Raw genomic sequence first — 24,983 nt, 5'->3', positions numbered from 1 at the left:
GATTCCTATATTTTTAGGTTTTCGTGATTTTCTCTAATCCTATTCAGGATTGATGGCTGAAATTATCAGGGAAACAATATGCTCATATTCTACATTTTTCCATCAAGTTTCATTAAGATTTGTTTATTGATTGCGGTTATAGATCGATGCCTAGATTTTTAAGTTTTCATGATTTTAAAGGTAGCTTGATTTTGAAGGTTTTCCTAGCTGTTCTATTAAGTTTTAATGTTTACTGTATGACACTGCTCTATATTAAATCTGTAATTAAGCATGCACAACTAAATTGTGAGTAAGATGCACTGTAAAGTAAAAATAGTTGATAGGACAACCAAAAAAAAAACTCATACATTGTTTCAAATTCTAATTAGTTTTTGCGTGTTTATGGGCCAAGGTTTTTTTTGTTTATACACTATAAATACCAAGGTTCAGCAGCCGCGTGGCTGCGGCTGAATCATAATTTGCGGCTGCGGCTGACGTGACTGAGGCTTATATTGATGGAAGTGGCTGAGGCTAAGGGTGGCTGCGCTGAATGCGGCTGAGGCTTAATAAGAATTAGGGTGGCTGAGGCTTACATTGGCTGAGGGTGGCTGAGGCTTATAATGGCTTAAGGATTTGTGGATGAGGCTGTGGCTTTCTGAAAGTGGCTGGTGCTTACAGTGGCTGATGGGAAAATACATTAAATAATTAGTGGATGAATGGGTTGGAGATAAGATTCCCCTCCAATTAAATTTTTGGAGGAGGGAAATAACATTCAATTTCATTACTCATTGTTAATAGAAATAATTTTCTATAATTAGGATCGGTCTGTCCGTAACGGTTAGCTTTTTAAGTTAATTTAAGCATGTTAGAATTGTCTTATCCATTTCAAACTTTGCATAATGATTCCTATAGTAGTTAGATACGGTTTAGAAAGGGTAGCAACTCTATAATCGTTACCAGATTTGCACATTCAGTTCTGACACTCTACAAGAGTTAATGTTCGTCTGTCCTGCCTTTTCAGAGCTTTGCTTTTATGGATGTTGTCATCCTTGTTTTAAATCTAAAATCTAAAGAAGTGATGTTTAAGGACGTCCAATATTTTTTTTTATTTGGGGTGGGGGGGGGGGTGGGGCGAGGAATGCCTACGTTACCCCCATATTCGTACAAGGGGGGGGGGGGAGCCCTCCCCTTGGACGTACCTTTTGCTGCTCATCTCCCTCATTTATGTTAAAGATGCTCCTATAGGCCAAGGTCCAAAAGTGCAAATACTATAGTCCTTTAAACAAACTTATAAAATATTCATTATGATTTGGAAATATTCTAATTATCTAAGTAGCTATAGATAATAAGGTTATTATGTTTATACTCTTAAATAAATATTTATCTATTATGAACAAAACAATATTTTTTTTCACATTGATAACAATTACATAGTCTACTTAATTTTTAGCTATTCAATAATTGTTTGTGTCGTAAAATTTCAGATAAGCAGGCATTTAAAAGGGATTAGCCAATGGCTGAAAAATTGATGTACATTCCGAATGATGATACACAAAATTACCCCCTTAGTTGATTAAAATCATTTGTTGAATCGTTTGATTATTAACTTAATGAGCAAACCAATCAAAATTCACTAAAGTCCTCAAATTTGTTTTGTTAAGCAAACAAATTAGAAAACGTTGTCAGGTAAAAAGAAGAAATATTTTTTTACTTAAAAATAATTTTATAGGGTTAAAATATTTGAAAATCCTTTTGTACTTACAAAATTATATTGTGTCAGAGTCAATTTTATATTCAATATAAAGGGTGAGCAAAAAAATGCGTACATTTTTAAAATTCAAATTGCGCGGCTTGTGTTAATAGCAAAAAGTGTTACGCATACCGTTAGAACCGCAAAGAAGTCTATTTTTGGACTTATAAGAACGATTCCTCTGCTGCGTATAGTTAAGGATCTACGTAAACCTGCAGGTCTCCAGCAAACTTTAAATGGCTCATGTCAAAGCAAATTTTGACTTAGAGACTTCAAATATTTAACTTAAGCTTATTTTACAAGTGCACATATTTGTACTTGTATTTATGATAACTTTTTTTGCAGTCCACGTGAATTGCGCAAATTTATGCTGAATATCAAAGTAAACAAAATAATCGATATTAAACCTATCACCGATGCGAAGCTCAGCAAATCAAACAGATGTACCAATTTGGTTGTTAACAAACTAGTGCCAAACTAAACCACGCGGTGGGGGCGTGATTTAAATGTGTAGTATACTCCTTTTGTTAAACTTAATTTAGGGTTTCTTATATAATTGCAACGTAGTTATAAGACTTTGGGTAGCAATAAAATGAGACGTTGGGTACACCTCTAACTGAAACGATTTTTGATTAGTCAACGGATCTAAATTTGTCTTGGACAGGATATAATTAAAAGCCCAAATCGGACAAGGAATAGCCGAAAACGATATTTTTATACTTAAAATTTAAAATATAGAGCTAAATGAGTGACTGCGTCTTTCTCTTTTTATCGACAGACGCACTTGGATATATTATTTTCATAATGAATGATATGTATTTCCGATTTTAACGTCAGCTCATGTTTAAATTTGGTGAGCTATATTATTGAGTAGCGTTGTTAAGATTGGATGGAAGAATTTTGTAATGAAAGGGAAAGTGGGGAAGGAGGATAAGGGATGAGGTAAACGGGTTATCAAAAAACCAAAATTTCTTGCCAGTGGAACAAATTCCACCACCAATTTAAAGGGCGAATATAGGTTTGATATAATATGAGCTTATTTCAAAGGTGCCATTATATAGATTATAAATAACTTAAGGATATTGACATATCTAATTGTATAAGTCTGTTTATAGCTTAAAACCTTTCTAACTCAAGATAATATTATGTAATAAGTGTGGTTCCCTAAGAACCCAATTACCCTAGCATCACACAAGGCTTCGTAGCAAGGTTGAATTAAAAAGCTTTCGTAAAGGATAGTCGTAATAACGTGGAAACTAATTAATCAGGGGTAAATATACCCATCTTCTACCTTAATACAAATTATATAAAGTAAAATATTTAAAAGTTTAAAAAAACATCAAATAATGTAAAAAGTAAAAAAAAAATAATTGATAAAATTTTCTTGGAGGAAGAATGATTTCAAATCCCTGTTTTTTTAAGGTTCGTGTGAGTGTGTGTTAAAATTGCGTACATCAGGGTTTTTATATTTTCCAGAATTAACCAATGATCTTTGTACAGAAAATAAACTTTAAGACGTATTATTTACCCTAGTCAAAACTTTTACGCAAATTATTTCTACGCTTTTAAAAAATTGAATTAAAGAGTATATAATCTAAAATAATAAACATTTAAATTATCTTTTAAGGTGCGTGCCATTGTAATAGTCAATCAAACTTAAGCAAAATAGTCAAAAAAAAGTCTTGTAAAGGGCTAAAATAAACCGTTTGTCGTCAATCTCATTTATCATATGTTCAATTGAAACAGAAAATTGCAAAATCTACTTAAGGATTTTTTTGAATTTTTAAATTTGGCATAGATATTCTAAAAGTATGAAATGGCACCTTTCATATAAGCTCATATCATATCAAACCTATATTCGCCCTTTAAGGATTTTTTTTTGTTGGGGGGGGGGGGGGGTAAAAATCTTAATATGGGGTTATTAAAGCGAAGCTTTCCTATAATTAGGGTCGGTCCGTACGTCCGTCCGTCCGTCCGTCCGAGATAGATAGCTTTTATTCGTTAATTTAGGCATGTTAGAATTGTCCTATCGATTTCAAACTTTGCATGATGATTCCTGTAGTAGTTAGGTACGATTTAGAAAGCGTAGCAACTCCATAATCATTACCAGAATGTCCGTACGTCCATTTTAAACATGTTGATTTTTCTACTTTTTTAACAACAAATTTTTATGTGATCTAATTATCCGTTTGATCTGATTTTTGGTCTATTAATTCCTGGGACAACAAAGAACAATAGTATAAGTGAAGCAACTCTATAATCAAGTCCGAAAAAATGTAAGTAATGTAAGTCCATAAACATTATCCTGAATCAAGCAGTTTTTTTACTTACAATTTTGCTTTGACTCTTATACATTCGCATTCTGATTATTCAGTTCTGACATTATACAAGTGTTAATGTCCGTTTGTCCTACCGTTTCAGAGCTTCGTTTTTATGGATGTTGTCATCCTTGTTTTCATATAACTTTTTAAAAGTTTAGATAAGTCTTGTTTCAAGAAGATTTGATTATAACACCATCTTTAGTAGCGCAGTTAGTTTATAAGTAGGATCTGTCCGTGCGTCTGTTAATATGGAACTCGTTTATTGTTCAGTTATTTCATCCAGTAGGAGGGGAGGGAATGGGGTAAAGGGGTGGAATCGTTATTTTATCCCGCTGCAAGTTTCACTTTATTAGAAATCATGAAAATCTGGTGTAAGATCCATCCGTTGTTTTATGTGAGTATGTTTTTTTGGTAGCGAAGCTACTCTACAATTCCAAATGTCCGCCTGTCTGTCCGTCAGACACGGAAATGGAGAAACGTGATTTTCTCGGCTCCTATTCAAGATAGACAGCTGAAATTTTTAGTGAAGATTTCTATTCTATATGCGCATCTAATCTATAGATTATGTTGTCCATCTGTCTGTTATTTGGTGTGCTAGATCGATTCCTAGATTTTCAAGTTTTTGTCATTTTCTCATCTCATTTTCAAGATAGAGGGCTGAAATTTTCAGGGAAAAATTTATTATACATTCTACATGTTACCACGAAGTTTTATTCAGATTTGTCTATTCATTGGGGCGCTAGATCAATTTCTAGATATTTAGTATTGTATGACACTGCTCTATAGTAAATGTTTCTCGATATCCATTCATAAATTTTGAGCTTCGCTACCTATGGATGATGTCATCCTTGTTTAAGTGTGGTTAAGGTTGCGAAGCACCTTGTAAACCAGAAATGATAAAGATAAAATGATAAATATAGTTAAAAGTACGTTAATTTAATAGAAACGTCAGAATTTCTTTAACAAGTACCAATTGGAGCAACCTTTATCTCCACCTTTTATTATCAAACATAAATTTATAACTATTTGGGGAGGGGAGAGAGGGGGAGGGGGGGGTTGATGTAGTAATAGAAGTTTGGTTTGTTATAATTAATTAGGTTAGGTCACAAGTTTATACCCCACATGGTCATGGTCAGGGCTTCGAAACCGATTGATATCCTCTGGATTAGAAACGCTTTACCGCCATACTGAAAAATCATGTATAGTATCGTATTACAGAAACTTTCCACGAAGTTAAATAAATTTGTAAGCCCGGGGCTTCTGCTCCTCGGGGCTGGCAAAACTGGTTTAAATATTATAATTTTTCATTTTACATCTTGTATAATCCGATGGAATCCATTCTTTGGAGGGATTTTGCAGAGTTTTTAAGCCACGGATAGGATAACGTGTTTTGAAAACAGTAAAAGTGTCGAACTATGACGTCAGAAAAAATTAACAATTAACCAATGAGAGGCCGCTATATATTTTACCACAGTGAATACTGGCTTCTTATTGGTTAATTGTTAATTTTTTCTGACGTCATAGTTCGACACTTTTACTGTTTTCCGTGTTTTTAAGACTTTGAGTACCAGTGTAATTTAAAATTTGATGTAGATTTAAAATCTCCTTCTTACATTAAAATTCTTTCCAACTTATATATTTTATTTTTTATGAATATGCATTGTTATTCAAATAGGCTGTTTTATTTAATAATTAAAAGCGAAGCTTTTCTATAATTAAGGTCGGTCCGTCCGTACGTCCGTAACGGATAGCTTTTTTTTGTTAATTTAGGCATGTTAGAATTGTCCTATCGATTTCAAATTTTGCATGGTGATTCCTTTAATGGTTAGGTACGATTTAGAAAGCGTAGCAACTCTATAATCATCACCAAAATGTCCGTACGTCCATTTTAAATATGTTGATTTTTTTACTTTTTTTAACAACAAATTTTTATGGGATCTAATTATCCGATTGATCTGATTTTTTGTATATTGATTTCTGGGACAGCAAAGCATAATGTAATCAGCGAAGCAACTCTATAATCAAGTCCTAAAAATGTAAGTATGTCCATAAATATTATCCTGAATCAAGCAGTTTTTCAACAAATTTACTTGCAATTTTGCTTTGACTCTTATACATTTATATTATGATTATTCAGTTCTGACGCTAAACAAGTGTTAATGTCCGTTTGTCTTACCGTTTCAGTGCTTCGCTTTTATGGATGTTGCCATCCTTGTTTTAAAGTCTTTGTTGAGGTCAAAGAAACATATTTCAACGGGTTTATTTGCCTATAATAAAATTAGTTTTTCATTTGTTTGTTTAGCGTCTCCCTGCACTGGCCTGCAGGGGTTCAGTGCTCGATAGGCACACTGAGAAAAGAACCTATTATTTTATCTTTTATTAAAGAAAATTTAAAAAAAAATTTGGGGGGGGGGGTAGTAAACCCCACTATCTTATTTTAGTTTTAAAAAGAAAAAAAAATTTGGGGGGGGGGCGGGTATTTTTCATTTTTTTTTTTTGGGGGGGGTAGGGGTGTCCCACCCCCCAAGAAAATAGTTATAAACCTTCCTGGGACCTATGAAAAGCTACCCTGTATAGGTTGACCCGATCGGTTCAGAGGTTAGCGAGATCCTTCGCTACAAACAAACAGACAGACAAACAAACAGATAGACATTGTTCTACTTTTTATTATAGATGTTTAGCTTTTGTTAAGTTAGATACAGTAAATCTTCAAAGGCTTAGTGTCTCATAAATCTCATTTCTAATGCTATATGCATTAATGAAATGTGGTATCTTTGAACAATGTAACACCCAGGTTGACCAAGAGCTTTGCTTTATCCAGACTGGCAAATAGACATTCGGACAATTCTACTTTGCATTATAGTTTAGTATTGATAAAAAAAAACTACACTAGTAGCAGTCATTCAAATAATGTAATTCAGTTATCCTCTTGATTCACAAAAATGTGCAGTGAATTATCCATTGTAACCCAATATTCTTTTCATGCGTGTCGAATCATCTTTTGTAGTATTGTGTTTGATCCAGGTCTGTCTGAAGCAAATTCGTTTTAAATAAATATACATATAAATATAATATAAATAAATAATAGATAAATATACAGTACATTTTCTCCTTTATATAATAAATTAACAACGTAAAAAGGTGCGTGCACAGGATTAGCAAGGGTGTTTGTGAAGTTCCCCTCCAATTTTAATCCTAAGGTAGGGGGGGGGGGGGGGGGGAGAGTGATATATGTGGATTAAGTGTAATTCAGAGAGGGAGGGGACATTGAATTGTAAATTACTTCGGTAACCCAAAGTGTTATAATTACGTTATCATATTAGTTGGATCAATACCTTGGGTACATTTATTTATTTTTGATTGGTCCCAAACTAGCAGTGTTTTAAAATAATATACAATAATCGTAATCTACAGAAGGTATAGTCTGTTTATTATTATTGGGGATGTGTATGAATAAATCGTCAACTGTCTTATCCTCTTAGATCCCTGTTGTCCATAAAACCCCCCTATTTTGGTCAGAGTTTGTAGTTGAACCCCACCTACGGCTAACTCTTAAAGCCGCCCTTGAACAGACATAACTTATTACTCATAACTTATCATAAAAAATAACTTATGATATAAAAACAACTTTAGTCAAATTATAATCGTCCAAGAGATAACATGAATATCATCATCATTAAAAAATATTTATCTCCTCTTTTCCTTTTTAAAAGCAAATCTTTTCTATAATAAGGGTCTGTCCGTACGTCTGTAACAGTTGGCTCTTTTAGTTAATTAGGACAAGTTAGAGTTGTCCTATCGATTTCAAACTTTGCATGATGGTTCCTATAATAGTTAGGTACTATTTAGAAAGCGTAGCAACTTTGTAATCATTACCAGTTTGTCCGTAAGTTCATTGATAAAATAACTTTTTGACAACAATTTTTATATGTGATATAGTTATCATATTTATCTTTAAAATATAAAAATAATTATTGCTCACTTACATCCTGTTACTCTTAATTCAAATAAGATATATTTTGTTATAAATCCATAATACAAAGTAGAATGATGTTTGTTTGTCTGTCTGTCCGTCTGTCTTAGGATCTCGTTAACCACTGAACCGATCGGATTCTACTCTTTAGGAAATATACCTACTGGTCCTGTGGTGGTTTTAGGCTATTTTCTTGGGGGCTGGGACACCCCCAACCCCCCCAGAAACAAAAAATCCCCCCCCATTTTTTTTATTGTAGGGGATTTCCTTGGTCCTTTTTTTTTTGTAGATTTCCTTGGTCCTTTTACGTATTTCTCAAAAAAATTTTTTTATCACCTCTTGGGGCAAAGCCCCTAGAGGCTAGGGTCGAAGCCGCTAGTTTTGTTATAAATCTATAATACAAAGTAGAACGATGTCTTTCTGTCTGTCTGTCTGTCTGTCTGTCTGTCGGTAACCACTGAACCGATCGGATTCTACTCTTTAGGAAATATACCTACTGGTCCTGTGGTGGTTTTAGGCTATTTTCTTGGGGGCTGGGACACCCCCAACCCCCCCAATAATAAAAAAAATCTTCCTTAATTTAAAAAAAAATTATTTAAAATTAGTGGTGGAAGTGGGGCTTCTCATCAGGTACCTAATTTTTTTAAAATTACATTAAATTTTTAAGGGCATCTCCAGAGGTAATTATTTTTTTTCTCTTTGATTACCTCTTGATTATAAAGATGCTTCACTTATAATATTGTACCTTGTTATAATAATATAATCAGTACTCACATAAAAATTTGTTGTTAAAAATGTTAAAAATGAACATGTTTAAACTGGACGTACAGACATTCTGGTAACGCTTTAGAGTTGCTATGCTTTCTAAATCGTAGCTAACTACTACAGGAATCACTATGCAAAGTTTAAAATCGATAGAACAATTTTAACATGCTTAAATTATCGAGAAAAGCTATCCCTTACAGACGGACGTACGGACGGACGGATCGACTCTAATTATAGAAAAGCTTCGCCTTTAAAAACATTATGTTTTATTTAGATCGATGGACTTTCTAGTAACGATTTACAGTTGCTATGCTTTCTAAATTGTACCAAGCTTCATGCAAATCAATAGGACAATTCTAACATGTTGCACAGCTTTCATTGAAAGCCGCGCGGCTAAGACTGCCGAGCCCGGAAAAACAATTTCACCATTCATACTTATTACTTAAAAATCCGTGAATCACTAGACGAATATTCAAAAATGCGAGAAAACACTGAAATTGTAGAAGATAAGAAAGAAGAGACAGATAATCAAAGCAAAGTTAGACAGGTAACTTTTAACATTATGGTCGGTATGTCCGTACGTCCGTCCGTCCGTCCATAACGGATAGCCCTTGATGTTCATTTAGGTCATTCGAAAATAAATGATATTTTTTTCTCGTATAAATTCGAATCCGGTGGATAGGAACCGGTTCTCATCCATACGAAAAAACTATGTCTAGCTTCGGCAGCTCGGGGCTAAAAAGACTGGTTTTAATTTTATAATTGTACATTCTATAACAGCGAAAAGCTGTTTATAATACGATGCGAGAAATAACTATTCTTTTATTATGACACAGTAAGCGTGCAAAACCCCACCAAAATTTTTACACCAGGTTAAAAATTTTCATGGTAGGTTGGAGATTGACCCATCCCCTTAAATTCATGGGGGAAGGTGGGGGGTGAAACCCTACATTTTGTTTAAAAATTCTTTTTGTGGGGTGAGGAATAATTATTTGTTTTCCCCACCCCCTTTTTACAAGTCATCATTTGTTAGTAGTGAAGCTACTCTATAATTCGAAATGTCCGTCCGTCTGTCCGTCTGAGACAAAGTGGGGGAAACGTGATATTCTTGGCCCCTATAAAAGATAAACAGCTGAAATTTTTAGTGAAGATTCTTATAACATATGCCCATCTAATCTATACATTGTTTTCTCCGTCTGTTATTTGGGGTGCTAGATCGATTCCTACATTTTCATGTTTTCCTGATTTTCTCAACTCCTTTTTAAGATAATGGGCTGAAATTTTCAGGGAATGCTTAAATTTACATTTTACATATTTTCCTAAAGTTTTATTACGATTTTTCTATTAATAGGGGTGCTAGATCGATTCCTAGATTTTAAAATTTTCATGATTTTTAAGGTTGCGTGATTTTAAAGGTTTTCTGATCTCCTTATTTTATCAACATTAATGTTAATTGTATGACACTGCTTTATAGTATTTTTTCCTGATATATAATCATAATTTTTGAGCTTCGCTACTTATGGATGTTGTCATCCTTATTTATTTGTTAGTTTCTAGCGCTGATGCCATGTATCCTTCTATCCCTGTGTTTTTTATTTATTTGTTAGTTTCTAGCGCTGATGCCATGTATCCTTCTATCCCTGTGTTATGGAACAAATAGGTAAACAGCAGGGGTAGCTATTCTAACCAACAATTCTTAAAAAATTCACCAAACCTTATAAAGTATCTGGTGGTATATTTTGTAATTCTCATTTAACTGAAGAGGGGTGGGAAAGAAGGAGAGGAAAAGGGAAAGGTGGTTGTGGGGAAACTTTCCTTTAGAGTTGTTTGTCAGAATATCATTCCCTTGTTCCTGGGTAAACAGAATAACCAATAACCAAACAAGGAACATTATATCAGATAGTAGCTAAGCTGTTTAAAATTTAATAAGATGAAAGAGAGAGAGAAAGAGAGAGAGAGAGAGACAGAGAGAGAGAGAGAGAGAGAGAGAGAGAGAGAGAGAGAGAGAGAGAGAGACAGAGAGACAGAGACAGAGAGAGAGAGAGAGAGATATTCTAACACATAAATTTTATATAGTTCCATTTGTCCAGAAAAAAACTATACCATTTCAATTTCAGAATTTCAGGAGTAAGTTTCATTCAGTAATAAAACTGCTTATTCCTTAACTAAAAAAAGACTTAGGATAACAATGAAAAAAAAAATGCAAAAAACCTGCTTCAAAGCGATTTGGCCACCATTTTTTTCAATTTTTTTAGGACAAACGGACAGACAAAGTAAGTTATAAAGTAGATTCGCCACTAAATTTTTTTTTTTTGCAGTGCTTTTGTATCCTTGTTAACTCCGCAACTGAGGGAGGACTGTTCAGAATTTCCTATCACTGAAGATCAAGAATCTTGGATTGGTAGGTTCTAGGGATTGGGTCGGATACCAGAAACCGGATATCCGGCTGATTTATAATGCAGGATATCCGGTTCCGGCCGGATATCTGATCAACGTTCGATATCCGGCAAATTACCGGATATCCGGCATTAAAAATCAGCTGGATAACCGGCATCCGGATAGTTTCAATGTCCGATATCCGGACTAACCCTAGTAGATTCAATCACTAAGGATAGGTTAATGGACAAAAAATTTATATTGTATCTAAATATTATTTGTGGGGTTGAAAAAATGGGGAAAAGAAAGGGTTGCAGATTAATTCAACCACTATTGTCCTTTATTTGCTTTAGACCGTAAAAACGAAGTATATAGAAGGTATAAAGAAAACATACCAATATAAATGTGCTCTTCTATAGATAAAACTAACCATTCAAACAAAAATTATACAACCTCGCCTCAGTTAATACACATGTCAAGGTTTCGTGGTTTATATGATATATTTTAATATTTTAGTTCATAGGAAACACGCAAGAAATACATCGTTTTAACTGCTGAAAGACTACCACATGTAGACCCAATACCCCCAATTTGAAATGCCCCTCAAATGTGAAGCCTTATTGGGTCTACTGGGTGGCAGTCTTTCTGCAGTAAAAGCGGTGTATTTCTTGCAGGCTTCCCTTAACAATATTCATTACTCATTTTTCAGTTAGTTTGGATAATCTGTTTACACCAGTTGTATGTATTCTGTCTGGTCCTATTCAACATATGATTGGTCCTAGGTATATACATATTTATAGATAGATACATAGATAATCTGTTTACACTAGTTGTATGTATTCTGTAAGGTCCTATTCAACATATGATTGGTCCTAGGTATATACATATTTATAGATAGATACATAGATAATCTTTTTACACTAGTTGTATGTATTCTGTCTGGTCCTATTCAACATATGATTAGTCCTAGGTATATACACATTTATAGATAGATAGATAGATAATCTGTTTACACTAGTTGTATGTATTCTGTAGGGTCCGATTCAACACATGATTGGTCCTAAGTATATACATTTATAGATAGTTAGATAGATAATCTGTTTACACTAGTTGTATGTATTCTGTCTGGTCCTATTCAACACATGATTGGTCCTAAGTATATACATTTATAGATAGATGGATAGATAATCTGTTTACACTAGTTGTATGTATTCTGTAGGGTCCTATTCAACATATGATTGGTCCTAGGTATATACATTTATAGATAGATAGATAGATAATCTGTTTACACTAGTTGTATGTATTCTGTCTGGTCCTATTTAACATATGATTAGTCCTAGGTATATACATTTATAGATAGAAAATCTGTTTGTTTACACTAGTTGTATGTATTCTGTCTGGTCCTATTCAACATATGATTGGTCATAGGTATATACATTTATAGATAGATAGATAGATAGGTAGATAATCTGTTTACACTAGTTGTATGTATTCTGTTTGGTCCTATTCAACATATGATTGGTCCTAGGTATATACACATTTATAGATTGATAGATAGATAATCTGTTTACACTAGTTGTATGTATTCTGTCTGGTCCTATTTAACATATGATTGGTCCTAGATATATACATTTATAGATAGATAATCTGTTTACACTAGTTGTATGTATTCTGTCTGGTCCTATTCAACATTTGATTGGTCCTAGGTATATACACATTTATAGATAGATAGATAGATATTCTGTTTACACTAGTTGTATGTATTCTGTCTGGTCCTATTCAACATTTGATTGGTCCTAGGTATATACACATTTATAGATAGATAGATAGATATTCTGTTTACACTAGTTGTATGTATTCTGTCTGGTCCTATTCAACATATGATTGGTCCTAGGTATATACACATTTATAGATAGATACATAGATAATCTATTTACACTAGTTGTATGTATTCTGTCTGGTCCTATTCAACATATGATTAGTCCTAGGTGTATACACATTTATAGATAGATACATAGATAATCTTTTTACACTAGTTGTATGTATTCTGTCTGGTCCTATTCAACATATGATTGGTCCTTGGTATATACATTTATAGATGATAGATAGATAATCTGTTTACACTAGTTGTATGTATTCTGTCTGGTCCTATTCAACATATGATTAGTCCTAGGTATATACATTTATAGATAGAAAATCTGTTTGTTTACACTAGTTGTATGTATTCTGTCTGGTCCTATTCAACATATGATTGGTCATAGGTATATACATTTATAGATAGATAGATAGATAGGTAGATAATCTGTTTACACTAGATGTATGTATTCTGTCTGGTCCTATTCAACATATGATTGGTCCTAGGTATATACACATTTATAGATAGATACATGGATAATCTTTTTACACTAGTTGTATGTATTCTGTCTGGTCCTATTCAACATATGATTAGTTCTAGGTATATACACATTTATAGATAGATACATAGATAATCTTTTTACACTAGTTGTATGTATTCTGTAGGGTCCTATTCAACATATGATTGGTCCTAGGTATATACACATTTATAGATAGATACATAGATAATCTTTTTACACTAGTTGTATGTATTCTGTAGGGTCCTATTCAACATATGATTGGTCCTAAGTATATACATTTATAGATAGATAGATAGATAATCTGTTTACACTAGTTGTATGTATTCTGTCTGGTCCTATTCAACACATGATTGGTCCTAGGTATATACATAGATAGATATTCTGTTTACACTAGTTGTATGTATTCTGTCTGGTCCTATTCAACATATGATTAGTCCTAGGTATATACATTTATAGATAGAAAATCTGTTTGTTTACACTAGTTGTATGTATTCTGTCTGGTCCTATTCAACATATGATTGGTCATAGGTATATACATTTATAGATAGATAGGTAGATAATCTGTTTACACTAGTTGTATGTATTCTGTCTGGTCCTACTCAACATATGATTGGTCCTAGGTATATACACATTTATAGATAGATACATAGATAATCTTTTTACACTAGTTGTATGTATTCTGTCTGGTCCTATTCAACATATGATTAGTCCTAGGTATATACACATTTATAGATAGATACATAGATATTCTTTTTACACTAGTTGTATGCATTCTGTAGGGTCCTATTCAACATATGATTGGTCCTAGGTATATACACATTTATAGATAGATACATAGATAATCTTTTTACACTAGTTGTATGTATTCTGTAGGGTCCTATTCAACATATGATTGGTCCTAGGTATATACACATTTATAGATAGATACATAGATAATCTTTTTACACTAGTTGTATGTATTCTGTCTGGTCCTATTCTACATATGATTAGTCCTAGGTATATACATTTATAGATAGATACATAGATAATCTTTTTACACTAGTTATATGTATTCTGTCTGGTCCTATTCAACATATGATTGGTCCTAGGTATATACACATTTATAGATAGATACATAGATAATCTTTTTACACTAGTTGTATGTATTCTGTCTGGTCCTATTCAACATATGATTAGTCCTAGGTATATACATATTTATAGATAGATACATAGATAATCTTTTTACACTAGTTGTATGTATTCTGTAGGGTCCTATTCAACATATGATTGGTCCTAGGTATATACACATTTATAGATAGATACAGAGATAATCTTTTTACACTAGTTGTATGTATTCTGTAGGGTCCTATTCAACATATGATTAGTCCTAGGTATATACACATTTATAGATAGATACATAGATAATCTTTTTACACTAGTTGTATGTATTCTGTCTGGTCCTATTCAACATATGATTGGTCCTAGGTATACACATTTATAGATAGATACATAGATAATCTTTTTACACTAGTTGTATGTATTTTGTCTGGTCCTATTCAACATATGATTGGTCCTAGGTATATACACATTTATAGATAGATACATAGATAATCTTTTTACACTAGTTGTATGTATTCTGTAGGGTCCTATTCAACATATGATTGGTCCTAGGTATATACATTTATTGATAGATACATAGATAATCTTTTTACACTAGTTGTATGTATTCTGTCTGGTCCTATTCTACATATGATTGGTCCTAGGTATATACATTTATAGATAGATACATAGATAATCTTTTTACACTAGTTGTATGTATTCTGTCTGGTCCTATTCAACATATAATTAGTCCTAGGTATATACACATTTATAGATAGATACATAGATAATCTTTTTACACTAGTTGTATGTATTCTGTCTGGTCCTATTCAACATATGATTAGTCCTAGGTATATACACATTTATAGATAGATACATAGATAATCTTTTTACACTAGTTGTATGTATTCTGTCTGGTCCTATTCAACATATGATTGGTCCTAGGTATACAGTATGACCCTCGAAAAAGTATTTTTAAGCATCTGCAGCCCTTATTTCTCAATGAATTATTAAAAAATGCATATGTCCTTGTTCTCCAAAGTATTCCACGTAAGTAGATATAAAAATATTTTTTTTACCTCCATTAACACCGGAGATTTTTAGTGCTAAAGTTTTGAAAAAGTGACTGAGGAAAAAGTAACTTTTAACATGAAACGACTTTTTTAGCAAAATTAAGCTAGAAATCCTTTTAATTTTGTTACTAGCAGAAACTTTATACAAAAGTGAAATAAAAAATTTAGTTTTTGAGTAAAAAGCATTTTTTTACACATATTTTTTGAGTCTTTTTAGTTTAATGATATTTTGAAAAACTCACTTATTGGGCAAAATTGTTTTAGATTAAAAAACCAAATAAATCTCTATGAATATAGCAGGAAAATTGTTTTTGTTTCACAATCCTAACTTTAAAAACAAAAAAGTTATAAAGAAAATAAAAATAAAACATAATGATTTTTTAGTCTAAAAAGCTTAATTTACCCCCTATTAAATAATTGAGATGTCAGAAAAGTAGGCGGAGCAACTGTCATAATTAATCCTTTACTATAAATAAGGGTTAATAAATAACCTAAAATTTGCAAATAATCAATTCATTCAGTAGTATTTTTTGCCATTAAAAATTTATATATTTTGGTGGAATAAAAAAGAAATATTTAGTTAACTTGTTTTTCTTTGTGTCTCATTATTCAGTTGCCAGAAAAACATAATATAACAATCCAAAAAATAAGAGAAACAAAAAAAAATTCTTTTTCTCAGTCACTTTTTCAAAACTTTAGCTCTAAAAATCTCCGGTGTTAATGGAGGTAAAAAAAATATTTTTATATCTACTTACGTGGAATACTATGGAGAACAAGGACGTATGCATTTTTTAATAATTCATTGAGAAATAAGGGCTGCAGATGCTTAAAAATACTTTTTCGAGGGTCATACTGTATACACATTTATAGATAGATACATAGATAATCTTTTTACACTAGTTGTATGTATTCTGTAGGGTCCTATTCAACATATGATTGGTCCTAGGTATATACATTTATTGATAGATACATAGATAATCTTTTTACACTAGTTGTATGTATTCTGTCTGGTCCTATTCAACATATGATTAGTCCTAGGTGTATACACATTTATAGATAGATACATAGATATTCTTTTTACACTAGTTGTATGTATTCTGTAGGGTCCTATTCAACATATGATTGGTCATAGGTATATACACATTTATAGATAGATACATAGATAATCTTTTTACACTAGTTGTATGTATTCTGTAGGGTCCTATTCAACATATGATTGGTCCTAAGTATATACATTTATAGATAGATACATAGATAATCTTTTTACACTAGTTGTATGTATTCTGTAGGGTCCTATTCAACATATGATTGGTCCTAGGTATATAAATTTATTGATAGATACATAGATAATCTTTTTACACTAGTTGTATGTATTCTGTCTGGTCCTATTCAACATATGATTGGTCCTAGGTATATACACATTTATAGATAGATACATAGATAATCTTTTTACACTAGTTGTATGTATTCTGTCTGGTCCTATTCAACATATGATTGGTCCTAGGTATATACACATTTATCTTTTTACACTAGTTGTATGTATTCTGTAGGGTCCTATTCAACATATGATTGGTCCTAAGTATATACATTTATAGATAGATACATAGATAATCTTTTTACACTAGTTGTATGTATTCTGTAGGGTCTTATTCAACATATGATTGGTCCTAGGTATATACACATTTATAGATAGATACATAGATATTCTTTTTACACTAGTTGTATGTATTCTGTCTGGTCCTATTCAACATATGATTGGTCCTAGGTATATACACATTTATAGATAGATACATAGATAATCTGTTTACACTAGTTGTATGTATTCTGTAGGGTCCTATTCAACATATGATTGGTCCTAGGTATATAAATTTATTGATAGATACATAGATAATCTTTTTACACTAGTTGTATGTATTCTGTAGGGTCCTATTCAACATATGATTGGTCCTAAGTATATACATTTATAGATAGATACATAGATAATCTTTTTACACTAGTTGTATGTATTCTGTAGGGTCCTATTCAACATATGATTGGTCATAGGTATATACATTTATAGATAGATACATAGATAATCTTTTTACACTAGTTGTATGTATTCTGTAGGGTCCTATTCAACATATGATTGGTCCTAGGTATATAAATTTATTGATAGATACATAGATAATCTTTTTACACTAGTTGTATGTATTCTGTAGGGTCCTATTCAACATATGATTGGTCCTAAGTATATACATTTATAGATAGATACATAGATAATCTTTTTACACTAGTTGTATGTATTCTGTAGGGTCCTATTCAACATATGATTAGTCCTAGGTATATACACATTTATAGATAGATACATAGATATTCTTTTTACACTAGTTGTATGTATTCTGTCTGGTCCTATTCAACATATGATTAGTCCTAGGTATATAAATTTATTGATAGATACATAGATAATCTTTTTACACTAGTTGTATGTATTCTGTAGGGTCCTATTCAACATATGATTGGTCCTAGGTATATACACATTTATAGATAGATACATAGATAATCTGTTTACACTAGTTGTATGTATTCTGTAGGGTCCTATTCAACATATGATTGGTCCTAGGTATATACACATTTATAGATAGATAGATAGATAATCTTTTTACACTAGTTGTATGTATTCTGTAGGGTCCTATTCAACATATGATTAGTCCTAGGTGTATACACATTTATAGATAGATACATAGATAATCTTTTTACACTAGTTGTATGTATTCTGTAGGGTCCTATTCAACATATGATTGGTCCTAGGTATATACATTTATTGATAGATACATAGATATATAGAGGTAGATAGGTAACTGGACAAAGTGTCTAAGAAATCAGCAATAAAACGTCATAAAAATGAGGGATTATCCATCTCTTTTTTAGATTTTTTCCCCCCACTTCTCCTCTTATCTCCCTCATTTTTATGACGTTACATGGGTGATTTTTTAGACACTTTTTCCAGTTACGATATATAGACAGGGAGATAGAAAGATAGGGAGATAGAAAGATAGGGAGATAGATAGACAGATAGATAATTAAAATTCTCTGCCGCTACTTGTATATTGAGATTTTAATTTTTTGATATGTTGATATAAACATAGCATGTTAGCAAGAATGAAGTTGATAAATAGATAAATTCTTAGAGTTCATAAATAGATAATGATTAAAGAGAAGTTGACTTAAAAACTTCTTAGGGTTTAACTTTAGGGTAGGTTAGACTTTAAAATAGCATTTGATACCAATATTTAAAACTAAAACTAATATTTTTAGATCCTCTATCCAGTTAGCTTGCCTGCCATATATAGCTGCATGGATTATCACAATATTCGCCTCGGACTACAAACTTATCTACATTGCAAGGTTAGATTAACTGAGGGGGTAGGGATGTAGGCGTGCAGAGGGGTGATACACCTTCTTGACAACAAGTATTTGTTTTAGCAAAGATAGCATGATTTTAAAAGAAATATTAAGAAAGGTTACTTTTAGGGAAAATACAATTATTTAAAATTTTATTTAAAATATTTATTTCAATTTCTTTGGGTGAAACACATGGCCGTCACTTGATTGATAAAGTTGTTGATAAAACAGATAAAAACTCACCAACAGATTATCATAAAGTCAGACTGCAGAGAAATTACTATGAGAGGAGTGTATGAATAATCAGTTTAATATTGTATTTTTAGGTTATTAGTTGGTATAAGCCATGCCCTCTCCACAACAACTATTTACAGTGCAGAAATTCTAACCAATGAACAGAGGGGTCCATTTGAAATAGCAATTGCTTCTTTTAGGTAACCTTTATTTTATCGTTTAGAAAATCAAAGCAATTTAGTCGTAAAATTGCTTTAAAAAAAGCTGCTCTAAAAAGAGCATTTTGTAATTTTGAGGCATACTTTATACTTGTTTGCTTTAAACATTGAGCCTAATCGGCATGGGGATCACTAGTGAAAATTTGAGTGCTACAGTTTTTGTAATGCTTGCAGAGTTCGAATCGAACCAGACTGATACAGAAAAAAATATGATAAAAATTGAAATCAATGCGACCAGCATGACTTATTTCATTAGTAACAGACTGACGGTCGAATGAACATCCCTAAATTTAGAAAAAAAATCGATTTTGCTCAGAGCCTAATTAAAGTGTTTCTTGTTTACAAATTATTCATTTAATTTGCATTTTCCTTTTAAATGATAAAGATATTTGCTAAATGCAAAAAAAATTATGAAACATTTTATAATTCTTATACTAAAGTAACAGGATGTCTGTGTGTTTGTACCGAAGGATCTCACTAACCGCTGAACCGATCGGGTTCTCCTTAACAGGGTAGCTTCTCATAGATCCCGGGAAGGTTTATAACTATTTTGAGGTAGGGTACCATCATCCTCCCAAGAGACATGGCCTCTAGAATTTTTTTTACCTTTTTAAAAAATCTAAAATAAATAATTGGGTTATCAAATTCGACTCTCCCCTCCTCAAGTGCCCCTAGAGGCCTCTAGGGGGCGTAGCCGCTAGTACAAATATAAAGGAACTTGAAAAAGTGCATAAAAAACATAAATTCGTATCAATTTGCATAAATTAGATAATGTATTAAGCACTGTTCGAGTGACTGATTTTAAGTACATAAATTGTGTTCTATAAAACTTATCCTCTCTAGTTATGTCAGTAACTATATGTGTATTAAGTAATTATAAGCAGAATATTAAGATTTTTACATTTATTACAAATTTCTGGAATAGTCCTTTTTGTGGCAAAGCCCCTCAAGGGGCGATTCGTCGTATTTTTAAAATGGCTTTTTATAGGTTATTTTAGGTTAGGTTAGGTCAAGTTGGGTTAGGTGATTGTCCTAAAATGTTAGGCAATTGGCCCCGCAGGGTTAGAGCCCCCCCGCAGGGGCTATAAATAGGAGAAAACCTACAGTGAAAAATACGAAGAATCGCCCCTTAAGGTACGTTGCCATGAAAGGGACTATGCCCCAATTTTCTGTATCTTAAGGTTGGAGGTTAGAAAAATTAGGGTTAGAACTTATTAAAACGTTATTTTATGAATTAAAAAGATAATAATTCCACTAAAATAGAATTATCAATATTTTCTTCGGGATAATAACAGGACATAGAATGCTCATTCTATCTGCATATCTGCATAACTTTTAGGTAATTTTTCCATCTTTCAGAGCTGTAGGTTCTACAACAGTGTTTGCTTTCGGGCTACTTTTTAGATGGACCACTATTTCTCAAATTATGTTAGGTTAGCATTAATTTTCAGGGAAGCTACTTTATAGTTCTGAATGTCCGTCTGTCTGCCAGGTACTCCCAGGGAAACATGATTTTTCTTGGCTGCTTTTAAATGTACAAAGCTTAAAGTTCCTAATACCCAGGGTCTACTATACAGCCAATTAATTCCTTTTAAAATTGCAGAAAATTAAATATTTTGTTGGAGTAAAGTTCGAGTAAAACTTGATTTTTGGTGTAACTGAAAAGGAAGTGGGTAAGAAGGGTAGAAAAAAGGGAAATGAGTTGAGGGGACATTTTCACTTAGAATTGTTTGTCAGAATCACATTCCCTTTTCCCTGCCTAATACCAGGGACAGGAGATCGTGATTCTGAAAAACAATTCTAAGTGAAAATTTACCCACTTCCTTCTCCCCCCCCCTCTGTTACCTACTTCCCTTTAGTTACATCACAGAACAAGTTTTCACAAAATATCCAAACTTTCAGCAATTTAAAATAAAATTAATTTGCTGAATCACAGCGCCTGCCTTAGGTGTACCAGTGCTAGAACTATTGATAATCATCTTGATACTAAAATATCCAGTCTATCTAATCTGAATATCAACTATATTTATATTAGGTATACCAGTGCTAGCACTATTGTTAACCATTTTGATACTAAAATATCCAGTCTATCTAATCAAAATTTAGTATCAACTATATTGATATTAGGTGTACCAGTGCTAGCACTATTGTTAACCATCTTGATACTAAAATATCCAGTCTATCTAATCTAAATTTAGTATTAACTATATTGATATCAGGTGTACCATTGCTAGCACTATTGTTAACCTTCTTGATATTAGAATATCCAGTCTATCTAATCTAAATTTAGTATCAACTATATTGATATTAGGTGTACCAGTGCTAGCACTATTGTTAACCATCTCAATACTAGAATATCCAGTCTATCTAATCTGAATATGAACTATATTGATATTAGGTGTACCAGTGCTAGCACTATTTTTAACCATCTTGATACTAGAATATTCAGTCTATCTAATCTGAATATAATATTAACTATATTGATAATAGGTGTACTATTGCTAGCACTATTGTTAACCCTTTTGATTGACTATTGTTGACCTTCTTGATACTAGAATATCCAGTCTATGTTATCTGAATATAATATTAACTATATTGATATTAGGTGTACCAGTGCTAGCACTATTGTTAACCATCTTGATACTAAAATATCCAGTCTATCTAATCTAAATTTAGTATTAACTATATTGATATCAGGTGTACCATTGCTAGCACTATTGTTAACCTTCTTGATATTAGAATATCCAGTCTATCTAATCTAAATTTAGTATCAACTATATTGATATTAGGTGTACCAGTGCTAGCACTATTGTTAACCATCTCAATACTAGAATATCCAGTCTATCTAATCTGAATATGAACTATATTGATATTAGGTGTACCAGTGCTAGCACTATTGTTAACCTTCTTGATATTAGAATATCCAGTCTATCTAATCTAAATTTAGTATCAACTATATTGATATTAGGTGTACCAGTGCTAGCACTATTGTTAACCATCTCAATACTAGAATATCCAGTCTATCTAATCTGAATATGAACTATATTGATATTAGGTGTACCAGTGCTAGCACTATTTTTAACCATCTTGATACTAGAATATTCAGTCTATCTAATCTGAATATAATATTAACTATATTGATAATAGGTGTACTATTGCTAGCACTATTGTTAACCCTTTTGATTGACTATTGTTGACCTTCTTGATACTAGAATATCCAGTCTATGTTATCTGAATATAATATTAACTATATTGATATTAGGTGTACCAGTGCTAGCACTATTGTTAACCATCTTGATACTAAAATATCCAGTCTATCTAATCTAAATTTAGTATTAACTATATTGATATCAGGTGTACCATTGCTAGCACTATTGTTAACCTTCTTGATATTAGAATATCCAGTCTATCTAATCTAAATTTAGTATCAACTATATTGATATTAGGTGTACCAGTGCTAGCACTATTGTTAACCATCTCAATACTAGAATATCCAGTCTATCTAATCTGAATATGAACTATATTGATATTAGGTGTACCAGTGCTAGCACTATTGTTAACCTTCTTGATATTAGAATATCCAGTCTATCTAATCTAAATTTAGTATCAACTATATTGATATTAGGTGTACCAGTGCTAGCACTATTGTTAACCATCTCAATACTAGAATATCCAGTCTATCTAATCTGAATATGAACTATATTGATATTAGGTGTACCAGTGCTAGCACTATTTTTAACCATCTTGATACTAGAATATTCAGTCTATCTAATCTGAATATAATATTAACTATATTGATAATAGGTGTACTATTGCTAGCACTATTGTTAACCCTTTTGATTGACTATTGTTGACCTTCTTGATACTAGAATATCCAGTCTATGTTATCTGAATATAATATTAACTATATTGATATTAGGTGTACCAGTGCTAACACTATTGTTAACCATCTTGATACTAGAATATCCAGTCTATCTAATCTGAATATAATATTAACTATATTAATATTAGGTGTACCAGTGCTAGCACTATTGTTAACCTTCTTAATACTAGAATATCCAGTCTATCCTATCTGAATATAATATTAACTATATTGATATTAGATGTACCAGTGCCAGCACTATTGTTAACCTTCTTGATACTATAATATCTAGTCTATCTAATCTGAATATAGTATCAACTATATTGATATTAGGTGTACCAGTGCTAGCACTATTGTTAACCATCTTGATACTAGAATATCCAGTCTATCTAATCTAAATATAATATTAACTATATTGATATTAGGTGTACCAGTGCTAGCACTATTTTAAACCATCCTGATACTAGAATATCCAGTCTATCTAATCTGAATATCAACTATATTGATATTAGGTGTACCAGTGCTAGCACTATTGCTAACCTTCTTGATACTTTAATATCTAGTCTATCTAATCTGAATATACTATCAACTATATTGATATTAGGTGTACCAGTGCTAGCACTATTGTTAACCATCTTGATACTAGAATATCCAGTCTATCTAATCTAAATATAATATTAACAATATTGATATTAGGTGTACCAGTGCTAGCACTATTGCTAACCTTCTTGATACTATAATATCTAGTCTATCTGATCTGAATATAATATCAACTATATTGATATCAGGTGTACCAGTGCTAGCACTATTTTAAACCATCCTGATACTAGAATATCCAGTCTATGTAATCTGAATATCAACTATATTGATATTAGGTGTACCAGTGCTAGCACTATTGCTAACCTTCTTGATACTATAATATCTAGTCTATCTAATCTGAATATCAACTATATTGATATTAGGTGTACCAGTGCTAGCACTATTGCTAACCTTCTTGATACTATAATATCTAGTCTATCTAATCTGAATATACTATCAACTATATTGATATTAGGTGAACCAGTGCTAGCACTATTGTTAACCATCTTGATACTAGAATATCCAGTCTATCTAATCTAAATATAATATTAACTATATTGATATTAGGTGTACCAGTGCTAGCACTATTGCTAACCTTCTTGATACTATAATATCTAGTCTATCTAATCTAAATATAATATCAACTATATTAATATTAGGTGTACCAGTGCTAGCACTATTGTTAACCATCTTGATACTAGAATATCCAGTCTATCTAATCTGAATATAATATTAACTATATTGATATTAGGTGTACCAGTGCTTGCACAATTGTTAACCTTCTTGATACTAGAATATCCAGTCTATCTAATCTAAATATAATATTAACTATATTGATATTAGGTGTACCAGTGCTAGCACTATTTTAAACCATCCTGATACTAGAATATCCAGTCTATCTAATCTGAATATCAACTATATTGATATTAGGTGTACCAGTGCTGGCACTATTGCTAACCTTCTTGATATTAGAATATCTAGTCTATCTAATCTAAATATAATATCAACTATATTAATATT

At 31.9% G+C, this 24,983-nt stretch overlaps 1 protein-coding gene across 3 annotated transcripts in view; it reads left to right on the top strand.

Moving 5' to 3' along the window:
- Positions 1-9,013: 9,013 nt before the first annotated feature.
- Positions 9,014-24,983, top strand: part of LOC145319799 (facilitated trehalose transporter Tret1-like) — a 30,927-nt gene continuing 14,957 nt past the window's right edge. Inside the window, exons 1-7 of one of the 3 annotated variants that reach the window (XM_080162156.1) lie at positions 9,014-9,335; positions 10,396-10,448; positions 11,107-11,189; positions 11,874-11,946; positions 18,984-19,073; positions 19,397-19,504; positions 20,882-20,955. In XM_080162156.1, coding sequence (XP_080018282.1) covers positions 9,267-9,335; positions 10,396-10,448; positions 11,107-11,189; positions 11,874-11,946; positions 18,984-19,073; positions 19,397-19,504; positions 20,882-20,955 — 550 coding nt within the window. In that variant the 5' untranslated portion in view covers positions 9,014-9,266. Of the gene's footprint in view, positions 9,336-10,395; positions 10,449-11,106; positions 11,190-11,873; positions 11,947-17,401; positions 17,455-18,434; positions 18,477-18,983; positions 19,074-19,396; positions 19,505-20,881; positions 20,956-24,983 lie in introns of those variants that run through there. The other 2 variants (XM_080162157.1, XM_080162158.1) reach the window with 2 other exon arrangements.

The sequence above is a fragment of the Acartia tonsa genome, chromosome 5 (assembly GCF_053477335.1).
Source record: "Acartia tonsa isolate MP-2025a chromosome 5, ASM5347733v1, whole genome shotgun sequence".
NCBI lineage: Eukaryota > Metazoa > Arthropoda > Copepoda > Calanoida > Acartiidae > Acartia > Acartia tonsa.
The sequence above is the reverse complement of the archived record's forward strand: the minus strand, read 5'-3'. Positions and strand labels throughout refer to the sequence as shown.